At 33.5% G+C, this 16,739-nt stretch overlaps 3 protein-coding genes across 5 annotated transcripts in view; 1 reads left to right on the forward strand and 2 right to left on the reverse strand.

Annotated features, from left to right (window-relative positions):
* Window positions 1-6,807, reverse strand: part of rdx (roadkill) — a 48,058-nt gene extending 41,251 nt beyond the window's left edge. For both annotated transcript variants that reach the window (XM_053747519.2, XM_053747520.2), the window contains exon 1: window positions 6,627-6,807. The gene's annotated coding sequence lies outside the window, so the exon portion shown is untranslated. The remainder of the gene's footprint in view (window positions 1-6,626) is intronic.
* A 1,520-nt stretch (window positions 6,808-8,327) lies between these two features.
* LOC128671253 (uncharacterized protein) lies at window positions 8,328-9,513 on the forward strand. The gene is made up of 3 exons (XM_053747583.2): window positions 8,328-8,654; window positions 8,891-8,998; window positions 9,351-9,513. The coding sequence occupies exons 1-3, from the start codon at window positions 8,496-8,498 to the stop codon at window positions 9,444-9,446; spliced, it is 363 nt and encodes a 120-aa protein (XP_053603558.1). The 5' UTR covers window positions 8,328-8,495; the 3' UTR covers window positions 9,447-9,513.
* On the reverse strand, window positions 9,317-14,605 carry LOC128671251 (uncharacterized). 2 transcript variants are annotated; one of them, XM_053747581.2, is made up of 7 exons: window positions 14,374-14,595; window positions 13,868-13,978; window positions 13,339-13,453; window positions 12,534-12,656; window positions 12,044-12,139; window positions 11,081-11,147; window positions 9,317-10,927 (listed from the first exon to the last, which is right to left on the reverse strand). In XM_053747581.2, exons 1-7 carry the CDS (start codon window positions 14,450-14,452, stop codon window positions 10,829-10,831), a joined length of 690 nt encoding a protein of 229 aa, XP_053603556.1. In that variant the 5' UTR covers window positions 14,453-14,595; the 3' UTR covers window positions 9,317-10,828. The 2 variants fall into 2 exon arrangements, with proteins under 2 accessions (XP_053603556.1, XP_053603557.1); XM_053747582.2 differs by lacking the exon at window positions 13,868-13,978 and having other exon boundaries at window positions 14,374-14,605.
* Between the last annotated feature and the right edge of the window lie 2,134 nt (window positions 14,606-16,739).

The raw sequence follows: 16,739 nt of genomic DNA on the forward strand, positions 1-16,739 counted from the left end.
CAGAGTAGATTTCATTAAACTAAGCATCCTTATATTAACACTTTAATTTCGCGTAAAAAATTCGTTGCAATAATAATACAATATAATTTAGTAATAAAAACAAATTAACAATGTTGAACGAACGTGAGGATTCTGTAAAAATGCGGATTTTTAGCAATGTTTTCTCAATACACCTTATATTAACAAGTATTTGATACAATGATTCTACGAGATGTCTCAGAAAATACAGAAGCGAAAGCAATCTTTTGTAAGTTCCACAGACAATGGTAGGTAGTGCTGTCCTCAAAGGATCAGGCGAGGAGGTTCAACACAAGTGGCATATGCAGTGCTGCGCTAGGGTCGACGCCCGGCCCGTGTCGCTAACACTACCACTAATCGATAACCTGATTTGCACACCACTTATCATGAATTATTCGATATACCGATTTAAAGTTTTTAATTATTATTCCTATCCCGACTCGTTTTAATTTTCCACCAGATGTTATTGACTCTGCAACCAGCGCTAACGGGTTAATAGCATTACGTAATCTAGTAAATACGGATTAACTGTAACTTTACACATTTGTGAATGCAGCCGTTACTCATCGTAGATGGTGAAGCCCTATCAGGCGGTCAATGACCATTCGTTTTTGAGCCAAAGAAGTACGGGTGTGAGAAAAATGATCAGTTACGACAAATTTATAGTAAGCATAATCCTTGTAAAATGTGGATTGAATCACAAATTATAGAGATAGTCTCGATAATAATATGGGGAATTGATGAACACTAATTTGTTATTACAAAAATGATAATATTGCAAGATTTTCTGTTCATGTATTTATCAGTAGAGTTCTAGTCATAGGCATTGTATAAATGAAAGAAAAAAACAAGATCAGTGAGATATCCTAAAGCAGTTATAATTTGAATACTAAAGTTAAATGATTTATGATGTGATTCGTTTGATAGGCAGCTCGCTCTCGCCATGAGGTCCGCCTTCCTTTTTCCGATAGATCGGACATATGAACTTTTTTCCTGTTGGTTCGATTAATCGGACTGCAAGGTATTGTAATTCCGATGTCCTGCCGATCGGACGACATGAACTTTGTTTTCTTATTGATTCGATTTATCCGACATATTTTAATTCCATTACCTATGTCCGACCGATCGGACCCTCTAATTATATAAATGCGAAAGTTTATGAAGATGCATGTGTGTATGTATGTTTAATACTCTTTCACGCAAAATTTACTGGACCGATTGTTATGAAATTTGGTACACGGGTACAATATGCACCTGGAATAACATATACAGGGTACTTTTTATCCGGAAATCCCCACGAGAGCGAGGCCCCGGGACGCAGCTATTATATTTATATAAGGCATTAAATACTGATACCCAGTAGGCATAGAAATATATAAACTTCATTTGTCGTATAATGAAACCATTTACAAACCTACTATAAATAACAGGAAGTCTCTATACCCTTAAAGTAATTACATACTTATGATATGACATATCTTTATTATATTGTGCTTAGAGCAATTAAATTCCCACCTACTTATCAATTTGCAATTCAGTTACAATAGGATATGAATGAGATACTTGTCGAGGGGTCTTGTCGATAAATATGAAGATAATTTATTGCAGATTCTACTCCAATTGAAGTCGCTTTGTTAGCAGACGGGACAATGCAGTCCAGGCGACTCGCGTGCAATCAGGTCGATGACCTGCAATGGGGCAATGGGAGTGACCCGACCCGATCTTCATTCGAGCAGCAATTGCAATCCAACCATGTCAGTGGATTCAAAGAAACACTTAGACGAGTGTACTACTACATATATATGCATAAATTAAATTCGGATAGGCTTTTGCACGTCACTATTTAGCTTGACACTCTTATTCAAAATAAATCAGAAAATAAGTAGTTATGATAAAAAAGAGGTCTCATTATATTATTTACTTACTATAGGCTCATATTTACATGATTGCTAACTTGAAGCATATTTGCACTGAGCATCAGCATGCATTTTGCATCATAATATTAAAAAATAACATGAACATACAAAGGTGAATTAGAGGTTTGGTATAAAATAAACCTGAGGTTTAAAAAACGCGTTTACAAAAATTACAATAAAGGGCAAAGGGCTTTCATACTGACAATTTGAATAATTCAAAACGTTTAAAACAAAGGGTTTTATAGATCACGTAGTTCTACAGCACAAACCACACGTATTATACTAGTATAATACTACATTTTCAGTTCCCTCTAAAACACAAATTTATATTTCCTAATTTAATTTGCCATTTACGTGATTATTCAAAAGTGTCAACGTATCATCATTAAAAGCAAAATCAATAGTCTTGACCCGTATTCTAGTTAGGTAAAGCAGCAATGGAATTATGTATTGTGTGGTAATTAATCAATTACAGACTGACTTGACAAATATTGAATACGAAGCATGAGGAAATCAAGGGCTCAATGTCATTCGGCAGTATTAAAATTTTTGGTAATTATAGTTTGGGAATATTAATCATTTTTGTTTTTTGGCAAACACATCTTTGGGGATTTTAAGTGTTGACGCGGCCTCATGACCAAACTGTTATGAACATGAAGAAATCTTGAAATTCGTTAGGAAAGTTTACGAAAATTTTTCGCAAATTCGTACCATATAATTTTTTGTATAATGCGATTCAGTTTAGGCTTATTTAACCGAGTTGCATTTGGATCGTTCCATAAAAGTTGATGGTACCGCCTGCTGGTTTACCGATAAATAATTAAACAAAAACACAAAATATGTAGTAAATGGATAACTATATCCATTTATTATATCCATTTACTATATATATTTCGTAATTTTGTAACATGATCTCATGATTTCATAACTAAAACTTAAATTTCTACTTGCAGTAAGTTCCGCATTGATATCAAATCAACTGATTTTTAGATACTAGAGCATAGGCGAGTACCAAACTAGATCGAGGTAAAACGATGACAAATATGATAACAACACGATAAACATATTTATCAGAGTATGCGAAACTGTTCGTTGTCCAAGTTGCTGTGTTCAAATATGACCAACATAGTTACCAGATAACTCTCGATTCATAATGGGAGCACGTTTACCAAAAAATATTTTATTCTTATAGCCTTAACACTGTTAATTAATTTTATTTTTTACTAATTATATTGTAATGATAGTTCATTTTCTACATCAAATAAAAATAATTTCCAAAAATTTACCTACATCAATTAATCGGCAATATTAAAAACGAGGATTGAATATAGGCATGACTTAATTTGTTTTGTCAAGTATAATTTAAAGTATTACAGAATATATCTCAATAAATATCACAATTTATTATTCATCATATTTATTGTTAACAATAAATTAGTAAATAAGAAATGTAAGATAGAAAAACTTGTTAGCTAGTGTCCAATATTTAAATTTTTTATTACATCGTAGTTAAAAAAGTAATAGATAATCCAATAAGACCGTGACGATCCTAACCTCAATTTTCTCCTACATAGAGACGCTATTAGTAACTATACCATTTAGGTCAATAAAAGTACACGACATCCTTGCTCACTGAATATAGTATTCAGGGCGGAGTCATCGCTGGGCGGAGTCGACCTAGAAACTGAAAAGATTTTCATTTATCATGCGCCCTTAACGTGGAATTAAAGTGACTTACAGGTATGACATCTTTATGTAATCTACTTCAACACCGTTACAGCACATAGTAATTATGCTAGATTCAAGAATGAAAATTGAAGTCACTTCGCCATCTCCTCCAATATTATCCTTATCTGAGAACTATAAACACGTGGAACATGTTTTAACATGTGTAATTGTAAGAATTTCTGGAAATAATATGTAGCTGTATGTAGTTAGAAATGTTTCCGACGTCATCCAAGATGCATTGATGGCAGTACAGCTGTATAACACGTCAAAAGCCAAAGTGCGGGAGTACAATAGATCATTGTGTCTATTTTCTCTTTAGACTATTGATACTAATTAGTACCTACTAGTACCTATTCTCTATAGGGCAAGTCGGAATTACGGGATAAAAATACTTATAATTCGATGAGTGCACCTAACAAATTTTATCAAAATACGTCCAGTAATTTTGCGAGATTAGATAATGAAACAAACACACCATCACTAACATACAAACTTTGGCATTTCTATGGTATAAAAGCTGTTTTTTTTTATGCTAGCTAAATTAATTAGGACTTTACTATTAGATGTAGTACCTATGTATATTCTAGTCCTATTTGAATATTTGTTAATACGTTATTATGCATGTCTTCTGTAACACACTGTAACCTCGCTTATGTTGTAAGGCCTTCAATTCATGCGAAACTTATTCAAGGACTTTCAGATCCCGGAAATATCCCTGTAACCGGGAGAGCCGCCTTTATTTCTAAACACAGAAGGTCTAATTCAAACGTAGGTAGTCAATAAGCCTACATCAAACAATCAGTCCAAGGATTCGGTTCAAGGTTAAATAGAAGGTCGGTATGAAAATGCTTTTATTTTTATGTATAGAAGCTCAGGTTAAGGGGCGTATGGTGCAAATCATATCATAAAATTGATCTAGATTTTTTTCGATAGATTAAAATATTAAACTAAACTACAAACTAGATTTTTTGTACAGATAATATGCAAATATTTGGGTTCTGTAAATTTACGAAACCATCGGTTCGCTAGTCTGACTCGCACCTCACCGGTTTTCATACTGAAAAGGGGAGATGGCATTTGGTATGATATGACTAAGTAGAAGGTAACAGAAAACGGAAAAGAGTTGCATACTGTACCATACCCACAAAATTTAGTCTGTAATTGAAGACTGTACCATATAAAGTGAAATATGGTAATTTGGTAGGAGATAAATGGAAAAGAAGGTACTATTAATAATAACCAATTTTCTAGAAATTATAATAACGTGACTGTTCTCCTGTTGTGCAGTTTAACAATATATCATAAAAATGTATGGATCAATTAGTTTTACATATATTGTTATCAATTCTAAGTGGATTGATCAAAGTTTTATTCTTCAGCTTGCCATATTATTATATGGAGCTTCTGCGCCTCGGGGCTTTCATTCCCGTGGGAAGTTCGGGATATTTCATAACAATTGGTCTAGTAATTTTGAATGAAAGATAAAAAACATAGATACACACATACATCCTCACAAACCTTTGTCTTTATGATATTAGTAGGAAGTAGGATAATAATCCATCATATTGGTTTTGTGTGTCTATGTCAGTCATCCAAGGTAAGAAATCAAATGATATCTCACACATTATTCATTATATGATAAGATGTTTGAGAAATATGGTGAAATAAATAAACTGACATAACCCCAAAAATACCTGCTCTGCCCTTTTTGGGGCAGTTATTTAAGAATAAGACTCATTTTAATAATTATCACAAATAATTTTTTTACTGTATTTCATTATGAACATTACTTAATTACATTAGGAAATATGAACACATTTTATTAGTCCAAATATTTCTTCTGTATTAAATAAAAAGCTTTAATGAAGCCAGTCCCATATTTAATCTAATCAAAGATTTCGCCTACTTCCACTTGCCTTAGGAACTTGCAAAGCAATTTAATAAACATGAAAAGTTTGAAAAATGTAGGAATTTGCAAACTTTTTTCTATGGAAGCTTATCCATATCCATACTATACATACCAATCCAACTTCCACACCATAATAAAGATATATACCTATATGGAGAAAAGTTTTGTACTTTTGTTCATAATGAATAAACTCAAAAATGACTGGGCCAATTAATGTGGCACAGACTTAGACAAAACCTTCGGAAGTGATATAAGTTACTTTTTTATTATGGTTTAAGTTGAGTGAAGCTGTGCAGAACCACTAGTTTATTATATTTACATTGCACATAAAGATTTTTTTTCCATTTCGTCCATAAGTCATTGATCATTATATTGTGACTGAATTGACTAAACTTTGCATTTCAAATTATTACAGAGATGAGAGTACTGATTTAACCATGTATACTAAATATTAATGACCAAAAACTAATGTGATATTGATAGGATTGGGCCATTTGAATCAAGATTTTGATTGATAAATGTAGGTATATAATTATTACATGCTGGACAAAAGATTTCAATTATCATAGTTGAAACATACAATCCCTAATTCAAAAATTTATATAGGTACATATGAAATCTGAAATTCTTGATTAGTTATCATGACAATTAGAATGTAAACCCTGTGTTCAAAATAAATATATGGTCCAATGACGATACCTACACATGTGGGGGTACTTGTCTAATAACTTGTACTTTATATAACTAGATGTGTAGTGTATGGAGGAATTATATTCTATCTAGGTATATTAGTCTTCAAATGTATGTATTGACATGCAGCCACACACCCCAGACGTAATATGGCCAGTAAGTAATATGGCAATGTAAAATGTCTGTTGAAGAGTAGAGCAAAATTACCTTGACGTCATACAAGGAAATATGTAGCGAAAAGTAAACATAGAATAACTATAAGCAAAGAAGGCTCGTGTAAGAATCATAAGCGTACGAATTTTTTTACGCCAAGGGCGAAAATAAAAATATTCATATAATTTTGTCGAGTTGTACAATGTACTTACCGGTATGCGATCTTCGTCCTATTGCACACTTTTATTATACACTGTTGTTTATGAGAGTAAAAAGAATACCTATTGTATTACTCCAATTTTTCTTCATTAGAAATAAGAAATAAAAACAAAAGGAGAAATAGCGCACCCACACTTTTTAGACCAAAGACAATTTTAATTTTTCATAGACGACTCCGAAGACTTCATGGAACCTTCAAAACAGCTGTCACTTGAAAATGTTACCAGCTCAATAAACAGTACCATTGAATAGGGAATATTACGCAAAGTTCGGCGCAGATGGCGCTACTGGTACAACTAGGGTTAACAAACATTGCCAATGGAGGCAAAAACGCCAATTTTCAATATTATTGAAGATTACTGATGAAGATTATTGATTACTTTTTATTAAAAGAAAAAAGAAGAAGTGCTGGAAATTGTAAACAAAAAAGAAGACTGCTGACAGAAATAGAAAATAGAATGATCGATACGAGATAACGCCTACCTTTTCTTTACCTCTCTATAGAGGCGTGGCGTATACTCCACCGACAAGAGCATAGCTCTTAAATAAGTTAATATTAAATACATAATTCTTCAACATAATCAATTATCCACTTCCACCCAAAAACTATACAAATCCAAAATATAAACACAAAAACCGTCTATATGGTTAACTTCATATGACTACGATGACACATATTATTTGATTTTTAGCTTCACGTTTAGCAACTCTTTGTCGCCTTTGAGTACACTTTTAAAACTTCAGTTTTAGACCATGAGAAATTTCTAACAAAATTCTGAAAATAATAACACCATTTTAGGTTATGTTCTGCATTATATGGTCAACAGTGGTGATAAACTGATAAACTTGATTTTGACTGAAAGTCTTACCTGTATGAAGTCCATATTTTCATAAGTCGTCAGGTATGAAGTATTCCGAGCAATTTTTGACCATTTACGAGCTCTACTGCACATTTATCCCGCCAGAGTACAGCACTGTATGTTAGGTACACAAAAGCTCTGCCGCCTTTTCCTATGTCGATTAAAACGTTTATTTTAGAGTACTTTATTAATTCTTTCTTGTAAGCATTCGTTTGTTAAAATATACAACAATATAGCATATTCGGGTGCCGAAATATTGGGAAAAATCGTTTTCCATAAGATAAAAAACTTCAAAAACTATGAGATATATGCCTCACGCTGTAAAATTTTCGAGCCAACGGTCGAAAAGAAGCTCGGAACACTTCCCACGTAAAGACTTATTAAAATATGGACTTCACACAGGTGACTTATCTGTGTGAAGTCCATATTTTAATAAGTTTCTTCAGTCAAAATCAAATTTATATCAGTTTATGACCACATCTGACCAAGCTGTGGTCATAAACTGTGTTTCAGGATAATCCACTAAATCCTTCCTTTTTCCTTGCGACCTTCCTTTTTCCTTCCTAAGATTGCGCCCACAATGTAGGCGAGCTCTGCGTCTTTGATGATGTCATTAGGTTTTTTCATTCAGATTCGAGAATTTAGGTTTTGCCGGAAAAAGGAAGGATAGTGTGCTTCGCGGCTATGTGAACATTTTATAAGAAAGAAGACCAGTCAGGTTTCCAAATTCGGATTCCGGATTCGGAATCCGAATCTGATGTGTGCGGCCGCGGTAAATTTCAGTGTTCAGCATTGTTGTCATTGTCAATGCCAAATTTTGTTCAATCGATGGAAATAATCAAATTAGAAAATATTCTACCTAGGTATTCTTCTTAGGTACATATGGTTTTTGGTTTATGACCGTGGTTTGGTTCCTGTGAATTTTTTCACTAATAGCTAATGTACATGCAAATTAATTTTATTACAAAATAAAACTGAACTCTTAAAAAACCGTATATAAATATGGCTGATGAAGAAATCAATGGAGACACAGACGAAATTCAACATGATAAAGATAAGACTCAAAAGAAGACTGCAAAACATGACAGTGGTGTAGCAGATTTAGAAAAAGTCACTGATTATGCAGAAGAAAAAGAAATTTCTTCTCAAGATATCTCTGGGGTACAGTAAATAAATCAAATTTGAGTGCACATAACCTCAAAATGTTTTAACTAAAATATTATAAAATACCTGTTGTTTACCATTATATTGATTGAGTTTAGTATATTTGCCAAGTTCTTACAACTAATAACAAATTTAATTAACCTCATGTCTGAAATAATTTTTTTCCCATCTATAAAGTAAACATATTATACAGGTAACATTTAATTTATTATTGTTTTCTGTCTGAATTTCAGGCTCTATCGTTAATTGGCGACAGAAGAAATAAAGAAGCAGCAGAGCGCTTGGAGAAGGAAAAGGAACTACAAAAAGTATCAGTAAAGAAGGATGATATAGAATTAATAGTGAGTATTTTGTTTTAGTAAATATATGTTGTTTGGTATGTATATAGTTAAAGTGCTGAGGATGTAATGCTCACATACATAATTTATACACTTAAAAATGTGTTTGAATAGAATGAATATGTAAGTATAGGTATCTGATCACATGTTTTTTTATAATATTTTTGTACTGCACTGTATGTTGAACAGTAGGTTGAATTCACCTTATGTTGAAAGTGATAAAAATGGGCCTACTTTGAGAGCTTTGCTTATTCAAATGTGGTGAAAAGCACTGCAAATGAGGGACTGCTGGTTAAAACTATGATTGAAAAATACACTAAATAGATTGTACAAAGATTTATTGTAAATATTTCAGGTGAAAGAAATGGAAATCTCCAGAACATTAGCAGAGAGAACGTTACGGGAGCACCGGGGTGATGTTGTTGCTGCTCTTACTACTTTAACCAACTGAACTACCATACTATTTATTTGCGACATTGTAAAAACAACACTGAATAGACTTTTCTATGCCGTAACAATGGTTTTCTTCAGTGAAGCTAATTTTACACATAACAAATTTTTGTTACATACTTGAATAAACATAAGTAAAAAGTCAAGGAACTTTATATCTGAAATATTTAAGCTGGTTGGCAAATAATAGGCTATATTTACTTCATCATCACATGTTACTTACAATATAGAATTTATTATTTTTTACAATTAATATGAATACTTATATAAACACACATATTTTTTCATCACAGACATTTGGTTTAATATGTTTAATAACTGGTAAAATACAATTGTAAATTTAATTATTTATATATATTACAATTAAGTACAATCCATCAAACTAAATTAAATAAGTTGTGTCATCAACACTGGGATTTAAAAGATTACACCATAGATAAATTTGGTGGTTACAGAGACCACTCGACAAAACACTTGTGCCGCTATTCCAAATAGGCAGGTAGACCTACGCACCAGGGCTGTCATACCAAAACTACTTTTGGGTGAATTTCACGACCATTTTAACGCGGCGTGTAGCGTTTAATAGTGTCGCATATTTTTTAAATTAAGAATATTAAAAAAAATTAACATTTATAAAATTAACATTGTACCAATACTTACTTATTTATAAAATAGGATAATTAAATTGATTACTGTGTATGGTACAATTTAATAAACACCAAAGAGAGCTCGCGGCGGAGTTCAAGGCGCTTAAAAAATTCACCCTTTTATATCTTTATTCGTAATTTTAATCAATATCCTAATGGCCGTGGGTCATGAACACTAGAAGTGGTGGCTCTCTTGTGCCTGCTTTAAAGCCTGGTGGACTTTGCTGCGTGTTGAAGTCCTTATCATATTCGTCCATGTCTTGCTCTTCCTTGACTTCGAAGTCATGACTCAGCAAGATGAGCTTCTCAAGGTTGTCAGGTTTACAATGCGCCATATGGCCAGAAAAATCATCCTTGATGTATGCTCTGTTCAATCCTTGCATATTCCACGTTGCATTTGGAACTAACCCCGCGAAACCCTGAGACCGCGGAATATATAAACCCTACAATTTTGAAAATTTGGTTGTTTTTACAACTGGCCACCACCTGCTTGACTACAGGAGATAATATTGCCCAGTTGTTGAAATTTCAACGTGCATATGTTACGCTGATGTTACAGGCGCCCATAAGTTGCAGTGACCACGCAGCATCAGGTGAGATGTATGCCTGTTTGCTGTTTGGTAGTTTAAAAAATCTCCAAAGCCTATAGATTAAAAAATATAGATTAATCGTTCCATTAATTTTCTACAAGTACCCATCTTCATTCAGTGTGAACGAGTTTCTGGACGTAGCTGTGTTATATATGTAACGCGGTGTTTCCTCTATTTGTTGGTTGTTGATTTTCTTCTTTGACTTCTTCTGTATATGGAGGAGGAGGAACACTGCAATCGTGTACCTGAAAATAAGTTTTGGTTGTTGACTTATGGTTTCTACTAGATATTTAAAGATTTTTAATCTTGAATAGACTGGTTTCCAATATTATATTTTAAAATATTAATGTGAAAATAACTTCCAAGTTGTTAAAATTGCATGTACTATCTAAACTTACAAAACCATCATTGATGTATGTTATAGCTGGATACATGGGTGGGTCGGTCGGTGGTGTTCTTGAATATCTGTGGGAAAAGTATTATAATCAAATTTATGTACTTACTAGCTACATCCCGGGGCCTCGCTCCCGTGGGAATTTCGGGATAAAAAGTACCTTATGTGTTATTCCAGATATTCTACCCGTGTACCAAACGTAACAATCAGTCTAGTAGATTTTGCGCGAAAGAATATACATATATACACACAATACATCCTCACAAACTTTCGTATTATAATATAGTAGCGAAAATAAAAAAAATATTTTGACAAATTTTGCCATGCCACAGGTATTATAGTTTTCTACTTACATAATAAAAAATGATTAGGCGATATAGCGATTACAGCAATCAATATGCACGTAGGTACAGGTATCTCAAATGACAATATGTGAAGCCAACTCTGTATCGCCGAATATTTTTTATTATTTAGAAAACTATAATACTATATATTATAGTTACTAATAACCTTATACTATATATTATAAATACTATAACCATTTAATTTAGGACTGTAGCTAACTTGAATACACACCACTTGAGAGGAAAGTACACTTTAGAAGAACTAAAGCAGGTCACTAAAATTACATTATACAGCAACCAGCTTTTGTCCGCGGTTTCGCCCGTGTTAACTTTCCGGGATGAAAGGTACCCTATGTCCTTCTCCATACTTCAAACTACACACATGTAAAATTTCAAGAAGATTGGTTGAGTAGATAGAGCGTGAAGACGTAACAAACAAACTTACTTTCGCATTTATAATATTAGTTGGAATTGAGAAATATACAGCAAAAAATATGCACGTACTTATGTACTTTTAGTAAGCTATTTTTGTTCAGGACCTGTGCTTTCTTCTCAAGTGGTGTGGATTCAAGTTAGCTATAGTATTAAATTACATGGTTATTTCAATAGTTACACAGTCGTACCTTGGAGGAGCGTTTCGCAGCCTCTCGTCGACGTAAAGCTGCAAACTGCCGATTGATAGTCGACCGTTGTTGTAGTTAGAAGCACTGCCTATTGGCCTGTAAGTAATTATGATTTACTATTGTTATTTATTATTTCGGCCACACGAAATAAAATAAGTTGTTATTGGGATTGAGGAGTGTCTACACTTCAGAATGGATTACACTTTATCGTTAAATATTGCCATATACATTTTTATCTAGAGTTTTTAGTTCTTGTTGATGCCATGGCTACCGCTTCGACTTCTTGGAAAACTTAAGAAATTTTTGGTTTTAGGGTTAAGGGTAACTTAGGGTAAAGGTATAAACGGTACTTTATAGGGATCACTCGGCTGTCCGTTTTCCTATAACTGGTTAACTGAAAAATGTATACCTATTAGCATGGCATTTTTGTGCAACACATTCTTTGGTGAGATTGAGGTACTACGCTATATATATTATGTGATAAACTTACCTTATATCTGCTGTGGCGCATAATTTGAAAAGCAATACAAACGTCGCAATAATCCCCAAAATGAGCGCAGTTCCCATGATTGCCTGTGATGTCGTCACCAACAATATTTGGTCCAAAGAGTCACTGAAACATTTAGATTTTTTCTGTTACTTATATAAATAATAATATAAATATATTAGGACAAATTACACATATTGAGCTTGTTTTATGGGATACTGACTCAACGATACTATATTTTATATCAAATACATATATAGATATCATTTTCCATATAAAAAGATCATTTTCCATCATGTCCCGACCGGGGATCGAACCGAGGACCTCTCGGTTCAGTGCCAAGAACTTTACCACTGCGCCACCGAGGTCGTATAGGTGCTATTAATCTATAGTACTATAAATATAGTATATATAATATATAGTCGATTAAATAATCGAAACACATTTTTTTAACCCTTTCATCTGTAAAATCGTATCAATCGTAATAACTGTAATATCAATCGTCTATTTACGCCTCTAGCAAAGCCTATAGTTAGGTGGCATAGATAATTTTTCTCGAAAAGTTATATCACATACCGTTTAGGTATGTGATATAACTTTTCCCCCAATATAATTTAATTAAGTACCCCAATGATGGCACTCGTGACCCATACATACGCCTTATCATATATGGAAGGCCAGTGCTCCAGTCGTGAAGTCATTGAATATACTTACTGACAAAAATGATGATTTTAAAAATCTAAATTTAATTTTACAAAGTAAGCAGATTAATTTTTTATTAGAATTGTAGTAAAAAACTATCAAATACCGGCAAATCCATTTGCCGTAACTGTCCGTACAGGGTTGGCAGATCCCGTGCCAACAGTGTAGAATAGTGTTTCCATTTGGGTTGCAACACGGTCCAAAACATTTTTCGCCCAGTCCTAGTAATCATACAAGGTTTCTTAAATTCTCACAAGAAAATGTTTTTCAGATTGTCGTGTTAAATCTGACTTATTAATTTTTTCTGGTATGGTATAAATAGATAGATACCTGTTTGTTTAGACCATACTAAACACTTGTACGTAAACAAGAGGGAGGTAAATTCACTGCCTTCGCCCGGTGGAGGAAAACATCGTGAGGAAACCTGCACACTATGTGATTATTATTATAAGTTTACTTGCCACTAACTGTCACGGATAGTTATGAAAGTCATGTCAGATGCCTTTAGGCGACTTCAATGAAATCTGACACCAGTGCTAGCAATTAATTATTACAAATAGCATACTCCATGAAGTTCATGACGGAAGGGATTATTATTTCTAGGGAATAAAATAAGACCAATCAAAGATCACTACCTGGACATTTGACACAGGATGTCTGATAGCGGTTGGGTAGGTAGCCGTCTGCGCAAAAACATTGACTGCTGAGGCATATATATTCAGGACCGAAACATTTTGGACCGCATCCTAAAAATGGCAAATCGGGAGATATGAAAATGCCCTTCATCTTCATAATTTTAGTTTAACATACGAACTTTTCATGTGCCTAAATAGTATCCAGTTTTTGCCCAGGTCTTTTCCCTTTTTTACCCAGGCGGCATACAGTGTCCAACCCAACATCATCTCATTGCACCCCCCCGATCCTGATAATTGACCCCCGGCCCCAGCTATTTTAAAATATAGCTGGTGTGGTGGCTGGTGGTGGATGATCTATGCAATAAAATGTCATCATTTTACATAAAGGATTTCACTACCTCCACAGGCATTGTCTGATTTACGTTAAGACAATTAGGTTTACAAAAACTTAACAAGATACATAAGGTACCTTCACTGTTATACACAATAAAAAATTCAAATATTACCTTCACTGTCACTATTTTCAGCATAAATACACATAAATAAACTAAAAAGTAACAGCCAATGAGCCATTATGTTATTCATCGATCACATTGTTTTAGTTTCAGAGCCGCACATTTCACTCACATGCCTCGTATGAAACGGCGTCGAACGCACACTTTTTCCATAAAATAATGCAGGTGATAAGTTATCAGTAGATGTGTTCAGCTGTGATACAATTTTATCGCTACACGTCACAGTAGTGGTGCGACTGTAACTAATTCATTGTACTTGTTGTATTCAAATTCGATATTTCAAATAGGTTTGCTCAAACTCAACGTTTGTACTCGAGACGAAGTCAGTCTACTAATATTATGAATTTTAAAATGGGTTTTGTTTTTTTGACGATCACGTCAAAGCGGGGCATTTAATTAGCCAGACTGAAGTGGTTTTTGGTGTGGAGATAGTGGGCTGGAGAGTGACATAGGTTGGCTAGGTGCAACATTCTTATAAGTGTGGTGTGGACCCACAATAATAGGTATGTTCTTTAGGATACCGTGGAATTTTGTTCTTTCCCAGGCATGAAAAAAAATCATTCCAATGGGATGTTATATGAAAAAAGAAGCGCAATCTCAGTATGCAATTGCGATATGTGGGAATACCGAAGTGTCGATCAGCATTTTGACATAGCCACTCTCGTGAATATGTTTGGCTTCAAAATTATTGTCTTATCTTTATAATATCTAACTGATTATGATGTGTTATATTAATTTCTGCAAGGCTTACGGTAGGTAAACAATAACATAATCTAAAGAAAGTTGTGACGATGTCACTTCAAAACATGAAGTAGGGTATGTGTAGGTACAATACAGGCTGATTGTATTTAATAGAAAAACAATTATTTTAGTTCAATGAAGAGAATGCTTTTGTCTTTTACCTGAGGCTTTATATTAACTATTACGACGGATATGACAAGGTAACTTGCTAAATGTTTATTTTCGTGCATGTCGAAAGCATTAAGGACAAGCACTTATAATTTGTAACTCAAACTCAAAATTAACTTTTTCAAAGGACTTTTGTAATTATAAGTGTTTCTTATAAGAGTGTAGTAAGTAGCAACTAGTACGCCAGTTTCTTAATTTTAAATTTACTTATTTATTGCATCTTCGGTCTTAATCTTACCATAACCCAGTGTAATAACATAATCTTGGAAACGCTTCAAGTCTTAGGTTTTTTTAGTTGACCCTTCTGTATCTGCCTACAAAAGACACTCGAAGAAGAACAGAATCTTTAGAATATCTCCTGTTGCGAAGATTTAGGCTGTAATCATCATCTGTCATCATCATCATTCCATCAATCCTTGCAAAAAGTTAAATAATTGTTATTCAGTTCTCAATAAAAAATAAAATCTAAACAGCTGATCGCTAACATTCATTAATAAATAGACATATAACGAAAAAGAAAAGATTATATTATTCTTGTATTGGTTTATAAATCCATGTGAAAATGAAAACAACGGAACATTAAATATTTCAAAAGATTATTAACACGTTATCTAGATTCATAGTCATTCACCTTGATATGTACTACCTAATCATTTACCTATCTTGTCCATCTTATCTAAAATGTGGAGGTTATATGCGTAGTAGTTATATACGAGCCATTTTACGCAAATATGAAGTACTACCTTACTTAGTGGAAATTTCGCGGGAAACTTTTATCCCGCGAAATTAACCACTTGTGTTACTCCAGGTTATATTCTACCCGTGTACCAAATTTCATAACAATCCGTCCAGTAGATTTTGTGTGAAAGAGTAACAAACAAACATACATACACAATCCTCACAAACTTTCGCATATTTCCTATTTGTCGTATGTTTTGATTCATAAGATTAAGGTCAATACATAGGTACTTATATACACTGAAAATTATTTTCATTATTGAAATATTAGACAAAACCTAATTAGGTTTGAAGAAAAAAACTGTAGGTAGGTAATTTGAAAAATAAAACTTCCATAATATCTAAGAGAAGATCTGATTGAATGTTCTTTAAAAAAAAAGTTTCACAGGTACCTTTTTCAGTAATGCAACAACGCAGCGTAACGTATTTAGCAAGTAATTTTTATATCTTTTCTGTATTTTATAGTATAAAAGAAATCGTAAAGTGTGGACCGGGCGAGCGTAGGCCTACAGCCGTGTTGCCCGCCGTATATTCGCATTAGTCCTGACATTTCCATTTGCCGCTTCCCCTTATTATGATTGTTTTGAGAATAGCCACAATCGGCCCAGTTTAATTACGTTTGTATCGGCCGCGTTTATCCCAAACAGCCTATATCTATGAGAGGATTATTAATGAATTATTTCGGTATACGTAGTAAAATAAGTATGGCG

This window comes from Plodia interpunctella, chromosome 7 (genome assembly GCF_027563975.2).
Source record: "Plodia interpunctella isolate USDA-ARS_2022_Savannah chromosome 7, ilPloInte3.2, whole genome shotgun sequence".
Lineage (NCBI taxonomy): Eukaryota > Metazoa > Arthropoda > Insecta > Lepidoptera > Pyralidae > Plodia > Plodia interpunctella.

Excerpts from the sequence above, each read along its gene's own strand:
- LOC128671253 (XM_053747583.2), top strand. The coding sequence starts at position 8,496 with ATGGCTGATGAAGAAATCAATGGAGACACAGACGAAATTCAACATGAT. Across the intron at positions 8,655-8,890 it reads CTTCTCAAGATATCTCTGGG|GCTCTATCGTTAATTGGCGA; the intron begins GTACAGTAAATA and ends TCTGAATTTCAG. Across the intron at positions 8,999-9,350 it reads AGGATGATATAGAATTAATA|GTGAAAGAAATGGAAATCTC; the intron begins GTGAGTATTTTG and ends TAAATATTTCAG.
- LOC128671251 (XM_053747581.2), bottom strand. The coding sequence starts at position 14,452 with ATGAATAACATAATGGCTCATTGGCTGTTACTTTTTAGTTTATTTATG. Across the intron at positions 13,979-14,373 it reads TGAAAATAGTGACAGTGAAG|GATGCGGTCCAAAATGTTTC; the intron begins GTAATATTTGAA and ends TGCCATTTTTAG. Across the intron at positions 13,454-13,867 it reads ATCCTGTGTCAAATGTCCAG|GACTGGGCGAAAAATGTTTT; the intron begins GTAGTGATCTTT and ends TATGATTACTAG.